General features: G+C 39.6%; 2 protein-coding genes across 7 annotated transcripts in view; one reads left to right on the forward strand and one right to left on the reverse strand.

The window, feature by feature from the left end:
* The window catches only part of RPGRIP1L (RPGRIP1 like), a 97985-nt gene extending 94066 nt beyond the window's left edge, over positions 1-3919 (reverse strand). For all 4 annotated transcript variants that reach the window (XM_082438901.1, XM_082438902.1, XM_082438900.1 and 1 more), the window contains exons 1-2: positions 3802-3919; positions 1107-1198 (exon numbers count right to left, since the gene is read on the reverse strand). In XM_082438901.1, the coding sequence (XP_082295027.1) occupies positions 1107-1191 (85 nt within the window). In that variant the 5' untranslated portion in view covers positions 1192-1198; positions 3802-3919. The remainder of the gene's footprint in view (positions 1-1106; positions 1199-3801) is intronic.
* Positions 3920-4055: 136 nt separating this feature from the next.
* The window catches only part of FTO (FTO alpha-ketoglutarate dependent dioxygenase), a 371417-nt gene continuing 357860 nt past the window's right edge, over positions 4056-17612 (forward strand). The window contains exon 1 of one of the 3 annotated variants that reach the window (XM_082438911.1): positions 4056-4227. In XM_082438911.1, coding sequence (XP_082295037.1) covers positions 4141-4227 — 87 coding nt within the window. In that variant the 5' untranslated portion in view covers positions 4056-4140. The remainder of the gene's footprint in view (positions 4228-17612) is intronic. The other 2 variants (XM_082438910.1, XM_082438909.1) reach the window with 2 other exon arrangements.

Here is a 17612-nt window from a genome sequence, read left to right on the forward strand (position 1 = left end):
AAAAGAAACAAGGAACAAATGGACAAAGATTAAAGCCCTATGAGGAGGTTACTGAGGGCAAGAATTGAACTTAGGGTATCAAATACTAAAAAATAGCCTTGTACACTTAAAATTATTTGTATTTTAATCCCTGATACTCCACCAAAGATCTAAAGCAAAGCTTATACATTCTTTTTACTTTTTAAAATTTTTCTTGTTTTTTATTTTTTACTTTTTTTTAAACATCTTTATTGGAGTATAATTGCTTTACAATGTTGTGTTAGTTTCTGCTGTATAACAAAGTGAATCAGCTATACGTATACATATATCCCCACATCCCCCATTCTTTTTACTTTTAACAATAAAAGCTGTATAGTCAAATTTATCTTTTTCTGTGGTAGTTCAAGGTGGCCACTTGCAGTGTTTTGATTAACAAGTGTATGAAGAAGCCTTAGTGGAATATATTTTACATCACAGCCTTCTCAATGACAAATGCTATGGCATGACAGAATGGCTGACACACTGTACACACAAACAAAAACACAGCTCTACACTCTATATTGTTCCTTAAAGCAGTCCTTTTCTTTCTCAATTTGAAAGTGCTTTTTAGCTCTGTAGCAACCACTAAGTGATAAAAGGAGAAAGAAAACCTCTAACGTGTATTAATTTGATAAAACAAAGTCAATATCACTTGGCTAAACAAACCATTTTGAGATACTCTACTTGAAAGGCAAAAATTTTTAAATATGGCATTTCCTCCCATATAAAATTTAAGCCTAAAGAAACATTTTAATGGCAAATGTGATTTAAACCAGGCAATTTGGTTTGGAGGCTTGGTACTCTCTGTGTCGTTTCTACTGATGTGTGGAATTTTAAGAAGATGATTTATAACAATTCTTTATCAGAACAGAGGGGGATTTTACATTTTCTATGAGCTGTTGATAATTGATGCAGGCAGTAAAATACCATATGTTGTTCTAAATTCTCCATCTTCTTGTTTAGTCCAATCAAGACTATATAGTTACTTAAATGGCTTTGTTGGTACGAATATCAGAAATACTTTAAATTAAAAGTAAAGAAGTTACTGATCAAAGTTCATAATGGTAATAAATAACAGCTGGCTGTACCTTGTAACCCTCCCATTCCAAAGAGATTTAGACCTGTATCTTTCACAGGCAGGTCTCCTGCAGTCTCATCAGTTGGACCAGACATTGCGTATCTGTGGAGAAAAGAAAATTCAAATAAAATCTTTCCAAGTTGTAACATTAACTATGCAATGGAATGAACCAAATAAAATGAATAAGGCACTAGAACTTTAATGGACATCTTATTGCCCACATGTGCTGCTTGAAGAAGATGAAAGCTTCTATTTTAAAAGTAATACTACATTCAATCATGGAGCCAGTGGTCCTTTCAACAGTATATTTCCTATAGTTTGCTTAGGAAATGAGGTAAGATTATCATTCTTCCTTTTCTCTTCTTCTTCCTCTATCTGAAACAAAAACAAACTCCCCCAAATTTAAGAAATACCTCCTCTCCATCCTCCATCCCCTTCTCTGCTCCCCAAAGAAAGCAGGTATTTGGAAAAAACTCAAGTCAGGAACTTGATTGAAATGGTTGTTTCTATTACTTACTGGCCGGTCAAGTCACCTAATCTCGCTGAGTTTCAGCTCCTTAATTTAAAAAATGGAGAAAACAATTCCTATCTCACAGAGTTATTTTAAAGGTATGTGAGATGGTAAATTAAAGGCATTTAGCACATTTGCCTGGGATGTTAATATCACTTGAATATTAATCTTCAGCTTGATGCACAAAGGAGTGGGTAGTTCCAAGTTTTCTGAAAGAGGTTTCATAAATTCACCAGCTGGGTTTGCTTTTGTTGTGTCCTTTGTTGCCATGAGGCCTAGGTCCCTACCTCCTAGGAAGTCCCAGGGCTTCCTACCTCCACATACATGCTGTCTAGCTAATTCTGGCATTTTTACAGTTTCTATTCTTTACAGAGATGCATCACAGTAACTTAGTTTTATATGCGGATGTGAGTGGTCCATGCAATGTTTAGTAATGCAAAAAACTTAGGACAATGAAGATGTCCTAAGGCAGAGGTTCCCAATCTCTAGCACATTGGTCCTAGAATGTAAAGTCTGAGAGAGTAGCAAGCTGATTTGTCTCGTTTACCTCTGTATTCTCAGAGGCTGGCACAGAGCTGGGTGCATAGCTGGCATTCACTAAATAGTTGTTGAATGAATGAATGAATGAACGGAGTCCTTGGGGCTTCAGGGTCTGTGGAGCCAGAGATGGTTTCCAAAATCTTGTATGCATATGTATACATGCATCATCTTTTAGAGAGAAGGTTAATAACTTTTATTATAACTCATCAAAGATTTCAGACCAGTGCATTTTTACTGTGACATAAACAACTAATAGACATATGCCTGGGAGATCATCTACTTCTTTTGGAAACACTGCCACAGGAGAGGTCAATTTAGGAACCAAATTAGCAAGAAGTTTAAACAGAGGACACTTGTGAAAATGATAACTTTTCCATGATAGAGCTACGGTGGCTTTCATAATAACAATGATGATGATGATGGTGTTAACATTGATTGAATGCTTACTAAAACGTGCCAGGCACTCTTCTAAGTGCTCTGCTTATGTGAATTAATTAAATATCTCACAATATCCTTGTGAGGTTGTTACTCAAAATGTTTCCTACTTTACAAATGAAGAAACTGATACACAACTTAGGTAACTTGCCCAACGTCACACATCTAAGAAGTAGTTGTCTGATCCTATTTTTGACTGTCACAGCTGGGAAGCAGGGGACCAGTGTTACTGGCATCTAGAGGCCAGAGATGATCCTAACTATCCTATAACGCACAGGAACCACAAAAAAAGAATGATCTGGCCCCAGATGTTAATAGCGTCGAGGTTGAGAGACCTTGCACGGTGCTGCGATGCCTCACCAACACCGTGTCATGCGACCTCTCCTGGCTCACTGTGTGCCACTCACACTGTTCTCTAGGTTCTTCAAATCCATGGTACCCTTGTCTTGCTCAAGGCCTTTGCACTAGCGGGCTCCTCATTCTTTGGGACTCAGCTGAAACGTCACTTTTTCAGAGAGGCCTTCCCTGAGCATCCTATTTAGAATACTCTTCCAATTACAGCGCTGTTTCTTTCTTTCACAGCAATCATCTCGATCTGCAATTATCTAACTTACTGGTTCATTACTACTTCCTCTTCACTAATAGAGTGTAAGCATCTTGAGACCGGCATCAGTCCTGTTCACAGCTGGTCGGGAACAGCGCCTGGCACAGGGTGGGCGCCAACATTAATGTTTATGGAATGAAGAAATGAATACTTGGCACTGAGACTAAAATAGTAAACAAAGTCTCCACCTTCATGGAGTTAAGAGGCTATGGGGTCATCACGATAAACACATAACTGTAAAAATTAAGCAAACAATAGGTCACTCAAGAGGCTTAGGGTTTCCCAACCAACTCCTAATCCAGGGCAAATAAGCGAACTGTTTGTGTGACCTTCTACTTGAAGAAGGACCTGGAGAAGCACGGAAATTAGCCTCAACGCTCATCAGCTAGGGTTTAGGGCTGGGACAGAAAATTTCAAACCGGTGCTGGGGGTGGGGACAATGGGCGGGCTGTGATTCGGGCCTGAGGAGGTGGAGGTGTCTCAAGCCTGGCTTCTCTTCACGCGAGCAGAACTCCAGGGCTTCTCCAGGCCGTAGAGCCGACCCCAGGACCCCGGCCCGTGCTGCAAGTAGAGGGGCAGCAACCTGCGCCCCATCTATTCCCCGGGAGTACTCACCGCCACTCTCTCCCCGCCGCTAGCTACCGTTGCTATAGCGCCGACGGCGTGTGGGGCGGCCGGCCGAGAGGAGCACGGGAAAAACATGGCCGGCCCCGTTGCCTCCTGGGAAATGTAGTTCTCTTCGGGCCCTAGCACGCCAGCTCGCTGCGCAGGGGACTACGCTTGCCCAGCTGTCGGACCTGGGAAATTCTCTTGCTCCCAACCCCGAGGCGCATTCCGGCGTCGCCGCAGTGCATCCTGGGAGTGGTAGTTCCCGCGGCTCCGAGGGAGAATGGCGGCAGGCGGGAGCAAGACGCAGAGAGAACTACATGGAGGAGGCGGGGTGTAGGGCGAGGAATGTACGCGACTAGCAGTGGCGAAGGCTGCTATATCGGCAGCATGAAGCGGACCCCGACAGCCGAGGAACGAGAGCGCGAAGCTAAGGTATGTCGGGCTCTCCGGAGTCTGGGATCTTTCGGGCACTTGTAGCTGGGGGCTGGGAACCGGAAGGGCTTGGTTGAAAGGCAAGCGGACCCACGTTCTTAAGCCAAGGGATGACAAGGCCTTGTCAGCAAGGGAGCCAGAGACTTCGGGGGCTCTAAATTCGTGCTGCTTGGGATGCAGGCCTGGTCCTGTTGGACCAGCTCACATGAGAATCAAGACAGCATTTCCTTGTCCTGCTTCTGCACCTCATTCCTTGGTTAAATTTGTAGCTACCCTTGTGCCTCAGTTTACCGGACTCTCAGATGCCTGTGATCATATCAGTTGTGCTTTCCTCTTCGGTAATGATTTCTGAGGACTGACATCGGTTTAGGTGAAATAATCTGTGCGGTCAGATGTGTGTATTTGGAACAGTTGTTTTTGTTGTGTCTTCGGCCCAGCGGATATGGATCTTTAACTACAATCCCATTTTCTACTTTTGGGGTTCACCCTGTAGCATTTGCTCTTCCATGAAATTACAATAATAATAGTCATAGAATTTTTCTTTTTTTTTTTTTAGCATTTATTACGTGTCAGGCTTTGCGTTTTCATAATATTTATATTATTTCATATTCTTATCGCAACAGATTGCAAGATAGATATTATACAGGTGGAGTATCAAGAGTCCTGTTTTACAGATGAAGACTTGAGGCTCAGAAGAATTGAGTGTTTCCCTCATTCTGCAAATCAAGTCCTATTGATTTGTCTAAATATATTGGTAATCTGGTCACTTGTTTCCATCTTCACCACCTTGGACCAAGCTACCATTACCTCTTCAATGGACCATTCCAGTAGTCTCCTTATTGGTCTATATTCACTCTACACCCAAACACTACTTGCTCCCCTTCTGTCCCTCCTTCCACACAAGACTCTTCTCTACACTGTGGTGTGTGAGCTTTTCAAAATGCAAATCTAATCATGGCCCTTTCCTTCCTACATCCTCTGCCAACCACCTGTTTAAAAATATTTCATGGAATTCCCTGACAGTCCAGTGGTTAGGAGTAGGCACTTTCACTGTGGTGGCCTGGGTTCAATCCCTGGTTGGGGAATTAAGATCCGGCAAGCCTCGCAGTGCAACCAAAAAAAAAAAAAAATCTATCATGGTTTTCTGTTGCTCTTAGGATAAAGAGGAAACTTCACATGCCCTACACTGTGTTGCATGGTCTAGACCCTACTTGCCTCATCCACAGCCTCAGTAGACATGACACCCTCTCTGCTCTCTGCCCATCAGCCACTTTGGCCTTCTTAGAAGTCCCTCTGTCCTGTGCTTTATGTGGTTACAGGGCCTTTACACGTGCTATTTGTTGCGCACTCTGTATCAGGCAATTATAGGACGTGAGAACCATTGGTAAATGAAATAGACACTGTTTGTGCTCTCATAGAATTTAGAGTCCTACAAGTGAACTCACTTTGTCTTAGGGCAATACCTCTATGGAGTTAAAACATAAAATGTGCTCTATTATGACCCGAGTTATAACAAAGTTTCACCAGGGACCTGAAGTTTCCATGCTTGAGTCTGTATGTGATAAAGGCAGTATATAAAGATGGGTACAAAGGGGAAAGATCCTTCTGCATTAGTCTACAGCAGTTCCAAGAAACAGATGTCACACGGTGGTATTGTGTGTGATGTCTTTCTTACCTTTCGGGTTTACAATGAAAGTTATTCATTTCTTCTGTAAAGACTTATTTAGCACCTATTATTTGCCAGACACAGGGATTCTGATTTTGGCTAAGACAGAATCCCTGCACAAAGGAGCTTTTATTCTATTGAAACCCTAACTGTTGCCTGTGAGGTAGTTGTTAATGTCATTCACACTTGATGGATGTTGAAATGGAGGATTGTAGAAGGTATAACTTGCCCAAGGCCACTTGGTTGCTCTGTGAAACGAGATTTTCTGACTCCAAAGATTTTTTTCCATTTTCTGCTTGTAAAACATGTTGAAATGAAACAGCAAGTTGTCTGCCTGTTTACTTTAAAAATTTCTTTGATCTTTATTTAAAATTTATTTATGAAATATTACTGGCTGGAACAAAGTATAGGAAATTAAGTTTTAAATCTTAAATATAAAACGATAAAATGTTCATTTACTCATGAATTATCTTCTCTTTTTCTAAAGCAGGTGTAATTTACGTACCGTAATGTGCATCCATTTAGTGTACAATTTGATGAGTTTTGATGGATAAAAACACCTGTGGAACCACCACCACAGTTGATACAGAGAACATTTTAATCCCTTCTAACAGTTTCTTCTTGCTGGTTTGCAGTCAGTCTCTTCCCTCCTCTTGGTTCCCAAGCAACCACTGATAGGTTTTCTCTCACTGTAGATGAAGTAGTTCGTATTTTCTAGAACTTCATATAGGTGGAAGTATACTGTATGTATTCTTGGGCCTGTCTGCTTTCAATCAGCATAATGATTTTTGAGATTGATTCATGTTGTTGCGTGTATCAGTACCTCATTCCTTTATATTGCTGATTAATTGTCTACTGTGTGGCTCTGGCCCATTTGTTTATTCATTCACGAGTTGCTGAACATTTGGATTGTTTCTGGTTTGGGGCTATTATGAAGAAAGCGGCTATGACCATTCATGTATAAGTCTGCATTTTCATTTCTTTTGGATGAACACCCAAGAGTCCACTTGGTGCGTGCTATGGTAGTTCTGTGTTTAACCATATAAGAAACCGCTAAACAATTTTTCAAAGTGATTCTCCCATTTATATTAGTTTCCTAGGGCTGCTGGCACAGGTTCCCACAAACTTGGTGTCTTAACACAACAAAAATGTATTCTCTCACTGTTCTAGAGATATGTCTGAAATCAAGGTGTCGACGGGGCCTCTGAAGGCTCTAGGGGAGAATCCTTCCTGGTCTCTTCCAGCTTCTGGTGACTCTAGGCATTCCTTGGCTTGGGCTGTATAACTTCAATCTCTGCTCTAGTCTTCCATGGCTACCTTCTCTGTGTTTCTGTGTCTTAAATCTCTGTCTCTTTTCTCTTATAAGGACACCAGTCATTGCACTGAGGACCTACCCTAAATCCAAGATGATCTTAATTTCATTATCCTCAAGGTCCTTAACTTAATTACATCTGCAAAGACCCTTTTTCCAAATAAGATCACATTGACAGGCACCGGTGGTTAAGACTTGGACATATCTTTTTGGGGGATGCTATTCAAACCCACTACACCGTTTTACATTTCCGTCAGCTGTCTATGAGAGTTTTGGTTGCTCCATAGCCACACCAGTACTTGGTATTGTCCGTCTTTTAAATTTTAGCCCTTCTAGTGGGCGTGTGGTGGTATCTCATTGTGGTTTTAATTTGCATTTCAGTGACGACTAACGAGGGTGAGTATCTCTTTGAAAAGCTTTTTTCCATGTTGTAGTATCAGTACTTTGTTCCTTTTTATTACTGAAAAATGTACTATTCCGGTGTATGAATGTACCACATTTTGTTTAGTCCATTCGCCAGTTGATGGATAGCTGGGTTGTTTCCACTATTTGACTATTATGAATAATGCTGCTATGAACGTTTGTGTTCTACTTTTTATATGTACAAATGTTTTCATTTCTCTTAGGTAGATATCTAGGAGTGGAATTGCCAGGTCATGTGGTAAATCTGTGCTTATTTAACATTTAAAAAAAACTGCTCTACTGTTTGTTATGGTCTGAATGCTTGTGTCCCCCCAAAATTCTCTTGTTGAAATTCTGACCCCCCCAGGTGATGGTATTAGGAGGTAGGGCCTTTTGGAGGTGATTAGGTGGTTAGGAATGGAATTAGTGTCCTTATAAAAGAGGCCTGAGAGACGTCCCTCGCCCCTTCTGCCATGTGAGGGTACAACATTAAGTTGGGAGTCTACAACCAGACGAGGGTCTTCACCAGAACCCAGCCATGCTGGCACCCAGATCTTGGACTTCCAGCCTCCAGACTCTGAGCCGTAAATTTCTGCTGTTTCTAAGCCACCTAGTCTATGGTATTTTGTTACAGCAGCCTGAATGGACTAAGACATTGTTTTGCAATGTGGATGCACCATTTAATATTCATGTTTGAGGGTTCCAATTTCTTAACATCCTCAATCACTTGTTATCACTGTCTTTTTGAAAGTGGGTGTGAAGTGGTATCTCATAGTGGTTTTGCTTTTCATTTCTCTGATGTCTAATGATGCAGAGCTGCTTCTCGTGTGTTGGTTGATCAGGTATATATCTTCTTTAGTCAGGTGTCTGTTCAGATCTTTTGCTCTTTTTTTTTTTTTTTTGGTTGGGTTATTTGTGTTCTTAATATTAAGTGTTACGAGTTCTTTATATTTTCTAGATATAGGTCCTTTGTCAGCAATATGTATGGTGAATATTGTCTCTCATTCTTTTAGTTTACTTAATAGTCTTTTGACGAGCAGGAGTGTTTAATTTTGATATAGGTCCAATTTATCGATATTTCTTTTTATGATTCATGCTTTTTGTGTCATATCGATGAAGTCTTTACCTATCCTAAGGTCACAAAGATTTCTTGTTTGCTTTTTTTTTTTGGCTGCATTGCGTGTTCGTTGCTGCGTGCAGGCTTTCTCTAGCTGCGGCAAGCAGGGGCTGCTCTTTGTTGCGATGCGCGGGCTTCTCATTGAGGTGGCTTCTCTTATTGCAGAGCACGGGCTCTAGATGCGTGGGCTTCAGTAGTTGCAGCACGTGGGCTCAGTAGTTGTGGCGCACGGGCTTAGTTGCCCCACGGCATGTGGGATCTTCCCGGACCAGGGATCAAACCTGTGTCCCCTGCATTGGCAGGCGGGTTCTTAACCACTGTGCCACCAGCGAAGTTCCTCTTGTTTGCTTTTTAAATTAAACTTCTTACCCCTATAATGGTTAATTGCTTTTGGTTTTCCTTTTCTCTTTGAAATAAGTTAGAATATATTTTCTTCTTGTGATTGCTTATGTCATAGACTTTTATACAGTTTCCAAGTCTGGAGGGTGAATAAAAAGGTTGGATTAAATAGTTAGCTTTTTATGATAACATTTATTTAATTTGTGTTAAAACATGAGGGTACCAAAGTATATTCATGCATTTTTTTTTTTTTTTTTTCATGCATTTTTAAAATGAATTTTTTTACAAGGCATGTAGTGGAATAGTCCAGATTAGTATTTGATAGGCTGAGTTAGAACCATGGCCTCTAAAATTTTTTTTTGCTGTTGGACAGAGAGTTGGCACCCTGTGCCTCAGTTTCTCCAGCCAGAAAATGGAGTCAAGAATAGCTGCTTCTGTGAGTTGCTGTGAGAATCTAGTATGATTAGGTTTGGCCATTGTGCCAGGGACAGAGTAGGTATGGCTTTGATTGAGGGTTGCCCAAAGAACCCTTTGCTGACATAAGGCTGCCCCCATATTTTTTTAGATGATATAATTTATTATTTTGAAATGATTTAAAATTTATAGAAGAGCTGCAAGCGTAGAACAAAGAGCCCTCACAAACCTATCATCCAGATTCAGAACTTGCTCACATCTTGCTACATTTGCTTTATAGCTCCCTCTCTCTTTCATATAAATACATGAACTATTATTATTATTTTTTTATGAACTATTACAGAGTAAATTGGAGACATCAATCCTCTTTACCCCTAAATACTTCAGCATCTATTTCCTAAGAACAAGGATGCTCTCATATATAAACATAGCCAGTTGTCAATTTCAGAAAAAGTTAACATTGATAAAATACTCTTATTTAATCCAAAATCCATATTTAAATTTTGCTAATTGTGCTAATAATATCTTTTATAGCTTTTTTTTTTTTTTTTCTGGTCCAGGTTTCAATCCAGGGTCATACGCGTTACCTTTAATTGTCATGTCTCTGGTCTGTTTTAATCTCCTTCAATCTGGTCTCCTTTAATCTCCTTTAAATTGGTTCCTCATCCTTTCTTAGTCTTTTATGACATTGACATTTGTGATGAGTAAGGCACTGACCTTTGTGATGAGTACAGGCTATTTTGTTTTGTAGAATGTCCCAGTATTCTTTTTTTTTTTTCTTTTTGCCTTGCTGTGCTGCATACGGGGATCTTAGTTTCCCGACGAGGGATTGAACCCGAGCCCCCTTCAGTGGAAGCGCAGAGTCTTAACCACTGGATGGCCAGGGAAGTTCCCCTGTATTCTTATTTGTCTGATATTTCCTTATGATTAGATTCAGAGTATGCATTTTTGGCATGTATATTTTTAAGGAAACATAGGGGCCACTAGAGATCACAGATTTACAACTTACACATTCATCCTGCCTATGAAGGTGTTTTATTTGGCCCAAATGAACTGTGTTCGAAAGTTTCCAAATTATTTTCCAATGTTTAAAAGTTGAGAGATTTCACGTAAAAGTCTGGATGGCTGGCTTTCTTGAAAAACTAGACTATCTGGCAACACTGGGCATGCATTTCATTAACTAGAGCTGAACAGTGGCTGCCTCTTTAGATGAGAATGTACTTTCCATTCTGCCACACTCCAGCATTGCCCATTTAGTCACAGTAGCGTGGTTTAGAGTGTGAGGCTTTAGAGGCAGATCCCGGAATAGAATCCTGCTCCATCATTTGCTTTAAGCAACTTAACTTCTCTATACCTCTGTTTCCTCATCTGTAAAACTGTGGTGCTATTTATGATTGTGATGAGGGTGAACTGAGATATAGGTAAAGCACCTAGAACATTGTGTCGTTGTTCTCACCGTCATCTCACTGTCATCATCATTACCACCTGTCTAATCCCAGTAGATATTTAGCCTATATTCAGGCCATTCATTCTGTGAACTTATAGTATATGAGTGTCTAATCGGGCAGATTTTCTCTGCTGGAGTCACACTAACTTCTTACCCATTCGTCCCAAATGGTACTAGTGATGTACCACCCTTGGAAGAATTGAGAACATAGTCAAACTATTTTCTGTGTTCCTTGGTTCAGTTGAGGAACCCGGTTAAAAGTGCCAAGTAGGGTACTCAGCACTGGGGACACATGGGTAGATATGGCAGATTTGGTCCCATGGGACTGGCTGCCTTTCCATGGAAGATAGATAATTAAGCAGGTACCAGCAGTAGAGTGGTGCGTTTTACCATGGGAATGGGACATGGCAGCAGGGAGGATCTACTGTGGTATGGGGGTCATGGAATTCCTTCCTCAGGAAGATCTATTTAACGTGGTCTAGGGGTCATGGAATTCCTTCCTAAGATCTCTTTAAGGATGTATCCTTATGAGAGGCCCAGGACTCCTTTAGAGGTTGTTCAGAAATATTACAACTGTTCTTTAGTTCTGGAATGAAAAGATGTGGATGTTGAATTCCAAGCTAGTGTCAAAGGTTCTTATGCTGGCTTGGGTGAGATCATCATTTTTTAAATTATTGAGAATAGAAACAGTTTAAATTTATTACTGAGAGGGTTATATACTTAATGGGAGCATAATAATTTTGTTTGAGAAATGTACATTTTAACTTTACAGTGGAGAAAACCTGGCAGTCACTACCTCAGCCAGGTGATCAAGGTCAACATCATCAGTGGCAACAAGTCATGTTGATGACATGACCCCTTGATCTGTTTAATTAATAATAAAGTGATTAAAATGGTAAAAAAGTGTATATTTTTATTAGTGAAGGAATATATCCAGAATAGATAAGCCTGCTGTTTCAAATAAAAATCCTTTAAAAAGGCTTCCATTTTTGGTGATAATTGTCTTAATATCATTTAACAAGATAAACCTTAAGTTATAAGGTGTAATGAGTTATAAATATAATAACTCAATAAAAGGAAGTTTGTTATTTATGTATGTACCCACTGGGTTTTTTTTTTTTAACCTCAATTTATTTTATTTTTTGCAGTTTGGCACTTTAGTGAAGTTCTGAGAACGTTCTTTTGGCCCCTACCTTCCTCATGGGCCATCCTGGATTATTTCACCAGTTTATCTGATGGTAATTTAGGAAACTAAATGTAGGACATTTTTGGTGGTGGACCAATGACCAAGGAACTTAAAAAACTGAAACTTCGCCTGACAAATTCTACTCTGTGTTTTTTCCCCCAAATCCATCTTTATCTTTTGCTTGATCTTTCTTCCAGAGTATGGGTCAGCCTTTAATCATCATTTAATAGTTTTGATTGCCTTCTCTAGGTAGAAGAAAGGTCAGTTTTATTTGCTCATAGTTTTGAAACCACTTTAAATACCTTCCTTGAGTAGTTAAACCATTGAGTCACAGTGAGCTCTTATTACTTTCTATTATTTCCAGGTCTTTTTCTTTCTTTTCTTGTCTTTTTTTTTTTTAATTCAACTATAATTGATTTACAAGGTTGTGATGGTTTCAGGTGTATAGAGGTCTGTTTTTTAACATTCTTAATCTTAGTGTTGGTTTTGAAAACTAAATCTTGTCATTGGAAAAAAAGTCTTAATACACTTTCAACAATCATTAGCTTCTTTGAAGATAGTGCATTGGTGTCTGATTCATCCTTCGATCTTTCCAGTATACCTGGTAGAGGGTCTTGCACATAAAAGAAATGTATAAGTATCTTTTTTTTTTTTTAATTTATTTTATTTATTTATTTATTTATTTATGGCTGTGGTGGGTCTTCGTTTCTGTGCGAGGGCTTCCTCTAGTTGCGGCAAGCGGGGGCCACTCTTCATCGCGGTGCGCGGGCCTCTCACTATCGCGGCCTCTCTTGTTGCAGAGCACAGGCTCCAGACGCGCAGGCTCAGTAGTTGTGGCTCACGGGCCTAGCCGCTCCGCGGCATGTGGGATCTTCCCAGACCAGGGCTCGAACCCATGTTCCCTGCATTGGCAGGCGGATTCTTAACCACTGCGCCACCAGGGAAGCCCCTGTATAAGTATCTTTTGAATGAAGAGTGAATGGTCGAGAGCCTCAGGAGTCTGATACATGTTACATGTGACCCTTAATAATTATCATACTGGCTCCTTGGCTGCTGATTGGATTTATTGTGGCTGAGTTTAGCAATACAGGTTTTGGCATTTAGACTGCAAGCATCAAGAAAAGTTAAAAGAAAGTTAGAGACCGTGTATTTTTACTTTTGTTATCACCATGGTATCCCTTGTACTTAACATGGTGCCAGGCACATAGTAAGTATTCCATAAATATTTATCAAATGAATGAATGGATTCCCAAGAGCATTGCCTGTTATTGGTTGTTAGGCTTTCTACCAGTGAGAGAGGGAACCAGAACCTGAAAGAAATAAGGGAAAATGGTTAAATACTTACGAATTTCAAAATTACTTAGCATACTATAGATATAGGTATTAATTTTGAGAAACAAGACTCTTCAACACATGCAACTTTCAACAGTTGTTTTCTAGTATTCTCTTTCAAATTTTAAATGCTAGCTTACCTTCCAGGTTTAGTGTATTTTGTTGCGATTGGTTTATTACGGTAGATTTCTTGATTAAAGTTATTTTTAAAGTGTGACTTTCTAACGTCTTGAAGAAAAGAACTTTATAGTTGAGATGGTACTTTTGGAGCCTTAAAAAAAAGGCACAGTTTGGAGAAGGCAAATTTAGAGTTCTGCTAACCTCATTCACTTATTAACCTTTGGTTATAAACTGATTTTGGATTATCTTACAAAATTGTCTCGCTAGTTGATTTTCTAATGTAAGCTGGGAAGAACCTGGGGGACTGTTGGGTTGGGTCAGGACATGTTCAGGAGATTAAGATGTACATTGGTAGGAACTTGTCTCCAAACATTTGCCCTTGGCATTGTGTTTCTCTGCAAGACCAGCACGTGTTTGAAAGCTGAACCTTGAGCATAGGTTTGAAAGCCTATATAGGCTTGTGTTTTTGTTTATGCTACAAGCATCTGTCCTGTTGTCATGCCCATCATGTATTTGCCCTGTAGTTTTGGAAAGGACCTGCCTGTGAAGTGACGTGCCTTCCTTTATGTTAAAGAACCACCCTGTGGATAAGGGTCTAGGTTGAGACCTTTACATCTGGTAGAAACCACATAGAAAACTCAGTTTGAAGGACCAAATTATGTTGCATCCGGTCTGAGGAGGAGATTTGTTGCCAGTGCGTGAGTGTTTTCATAACTGTTTGTGATCAGAAAATTCAGAGCTCTGATTTCTGCATTAGCCCTAAGTCTGCCCCTTGTCACCTTCATTTAGCGACTGGATCATTCAAGGCTGAGCCTCAAGGGCCAGCATATCTCCAGTAATAATATAAAATGGGCTGATGTGGCAGCCTTAACTCACTCTGCTGAATTGGGCATGATTAAAGTCTCAAGGCTGCATTAATATGGATTTTCTCTTTCCATGTACAGCAGTCCTTTATCTCACTGTTTCCCAGTTTGCCATTTTTTGAAAACAGAGGTGGAAAATTTTGCTGATGATATTTTTTTTTCTGTCAGCACGAATGTTCTGCTATTCCTTTCTTTTTTTCTTTCTTCTTCTTCTTCTTCTTCTTCTTCTTTTTTTTTTGCTTGAAAATAGCACCAGGCAAACGAATGCAGGCATTACAGTTTCCGTGGGCTCCAGCCTGTTGTCATGTCAATCTTGTTATTTAGGTAAATAGTGTGCCATTTTTCGCCGACTCAGCAGCCAATATGCTGCGAGCAATTTTTGTTTCAGTCACATGATTGGCTGGGAACACTATAAATGATACAAATAATTGGGAAATCGTAGTCATTGTTCTCGTAAAACCTGATCCTGGTGTTGGAACCAGCCAGGCAGAGGAGTTGTATGTGCAGCCCCGAAAGGAAAGGATGGGTAACCAGGGTGCCCAGCTTTTAAATTCATCAGACCCCTGCTGCTTAAATTGCCCCAGCCGTTAATGCTGGAACCATTACAGTAATGGACTCAGCAAATGAAGGGGAACGGAGACACGCACACTTTATTACCAGAGGGGCAATTTTCTTTTCATCTGTAATAGCAGCGGTGCCTCGTATTGATCAGCCCATCAAGATACTAATCCTCTGTAAAATTACTCGTTATAACTGAAAATGTGTTAATCCAAATCAGTCTGTGTCCCGACTGCCTACTTACTATTGAATACAGACTATCAGATGGTTTATTTTTCATGATTTAAAGCCTCTGCCCTGGAAATGGTGGGCGTTTCCCTGCAACACCAAGTGCTTAATCTTAGCTCTAGCCCAGGGTTGTCTTTTTGTTTTAAACAGAACATCCCCCACTTAATTAAGGAGTGAGTGTCTGTCTTGCTGTCTGAGTTATGCTGGTGTTTTACGTTCTTCTGGATTTATTAAGCATCTTGTTTTACATTCCGTCTGTGGTTTGTGCTGTAAATAAAAATAGGCCCATCTTGCACACATTAGAAATTTGCAGGTAGCAAAATGTCAATAAGTAGCAGGGATGGAAGCTTCTTTGATTTACACTTCAGGCACCAGGTTGTGCTTTGTCGATTGAACCCATAGGCAGGATGCATCCTGGTGTCTGCTGTGTAGCAGATGTGTTTTTGCATCGTTATCTGAGAAAGTTTATGGTTATTTCTGCCTCCTTGGTTCAGTAGATTGCCTTTTAGACAATGAGGCATAGCTACTCCGCGCCCCCACCCCATTGTGTTTTGTGAGACATGGCTATAGCTAGATATTATTTTAAGAAGACCTGTTAAAACTGAGTTCTGTCTTCCTTGATATTCAGAATTTTAGGAGTTACTCCTTAAAACTTTCATTTTTTTATTCATTATAGTCTTCATGTACATATATATTTATTTGTACACAGACTCTGTTGCCCTCTTGGCAGTATTTTTATTTTCTCGAATATATTGTCATTGCTCAAAGCATTTGTGTGGCATTCTTCATAGAGTTCATTCAGAAATTCTTAATGAGGACTTTCTTTGCCAGGAATTGTGTTAGGGGCTGGAGATTCAAGGATGAAAAAGAGACAGTCTTTGCCATTGAGGACCTTAGCTCAGTTGGAAGATAGGCATGTGAACAAATAATTACAATAATGTAGTATTGTAAATGTTAGAATCCACTTGTGAATGTAGTTCCTGGGAGCAGATACGAGTTATGGGCACAATAGCAAAATCAGCTAATCGATTTTTCTTGCTATGTTACCAAAAGCAGAATTAAACAATTTAATCACACTTTAAGACTTGCATCTGAATGATTCCCAGCTGTTTGAAAGAAATCTCATCTTTCAGGAGACTTGTTTACTGCCCTCTGGGGACAGTCAAAAGAAGGCTTTCCAAAAATGTTATGCTCAGTGACCGCATCTTTGGCTATGTGTTGAGTTTCCCATGGAGACGACTTTAAAGGGGATAGTGCTTATTTGATTGCTTATGTTCTGGCGTTATATTATAAGTCAGTCTTGTTGCTTTAGAGTATAGTTTATCAAGAGAGACAGTAACCTGTCCTGGTTAAGAGCATGGATTTTGGCCAGCCTGCCTTGTTTTTCCCCTAGCTTTCCTTATTAGCTGAGCAATCTTGGGCAAGTCACCTAATCTTCTTGAGCCTCAATCTTCATCTGTAAAATGGGGATAATAATAGTTGTGAGCATTAAATGGTTTAATATATGTAAAGCATTTAGAATAGTGATGGGCATATATAAATGCTATGTATATAAGCATTAGCTATTATTACCGTGAATGTGACTGTAGGTAATGAAATTATTTTCCACATGTGGCTTATGAAAGGCAACTTTGTAAATGTATGACCACAATATGTGTGGCATATAAGATGGTGAAGCATTTCTTATTTAGAATACTATTTTCTTCCTGATTACATAATTTGTTATTTTAGAAAACTTTAAAAATATGGAAAAATACCAAGCGGGGAAAAAAAAGTCTCCTATAATCCTTTAGAGATAACCACTGTGTTACTTACTGTATTAGTATATTTCTTAGAATATTATTATTATGCCTATTATATATACAATATGAGCAGTATGATCCTAATTTTATCTAAAATATATTTATGATACATATTTATACAAGAGATATTTTAAACAAAAATTGGAATCATAATGTGTATATTTTGTACTCTGGTCTTTTTCACTTACCAGTATCCAGTATATTGTGAATATTTTTCCATGTCATTACAATTATAGTATAGTATTTCATCATATGGATTTTCTTTCTGCTATTATAAATTATCCTTCAGTGACCATTCTTGCACATAAATCTCTGCGCAAATCTCTGGTATTTTCTGTAAGGTAAATTAAAGGAAGGTGAATTGTCGGGTTAACATTTGTAAAGATTTTTGGCTTGTATTGTCAGATTGCCACCCAGAGGGGTGATGCCAGTTTCCACTCTAACAAGCAGTGCATGAGAATGCATGTTTGGTACATCCTCTCCAACACTGGGAACTGTCATAAGATAAAAATGTTTGCCAATTTGGGAGGGATGAGTAGGAGCTCACTGTAGAACTAATTTGTATTTTCTTAATTACTAAGTACTGTATGGTTGAATTT

This window comes from Balaenoptera physalus (assembly GCF_965194825.1).
Source record: "Balaenoptera physalus genome assembly, chromosome: 19".
Classification (NCBI taxonomy): domain Eukaryota; kingdom Metazoa; phylum Chordata; class Mammalia; order Artiodactyla; family Balaenopteridae; genus Balaenoptera; species Balaenoptera physalus.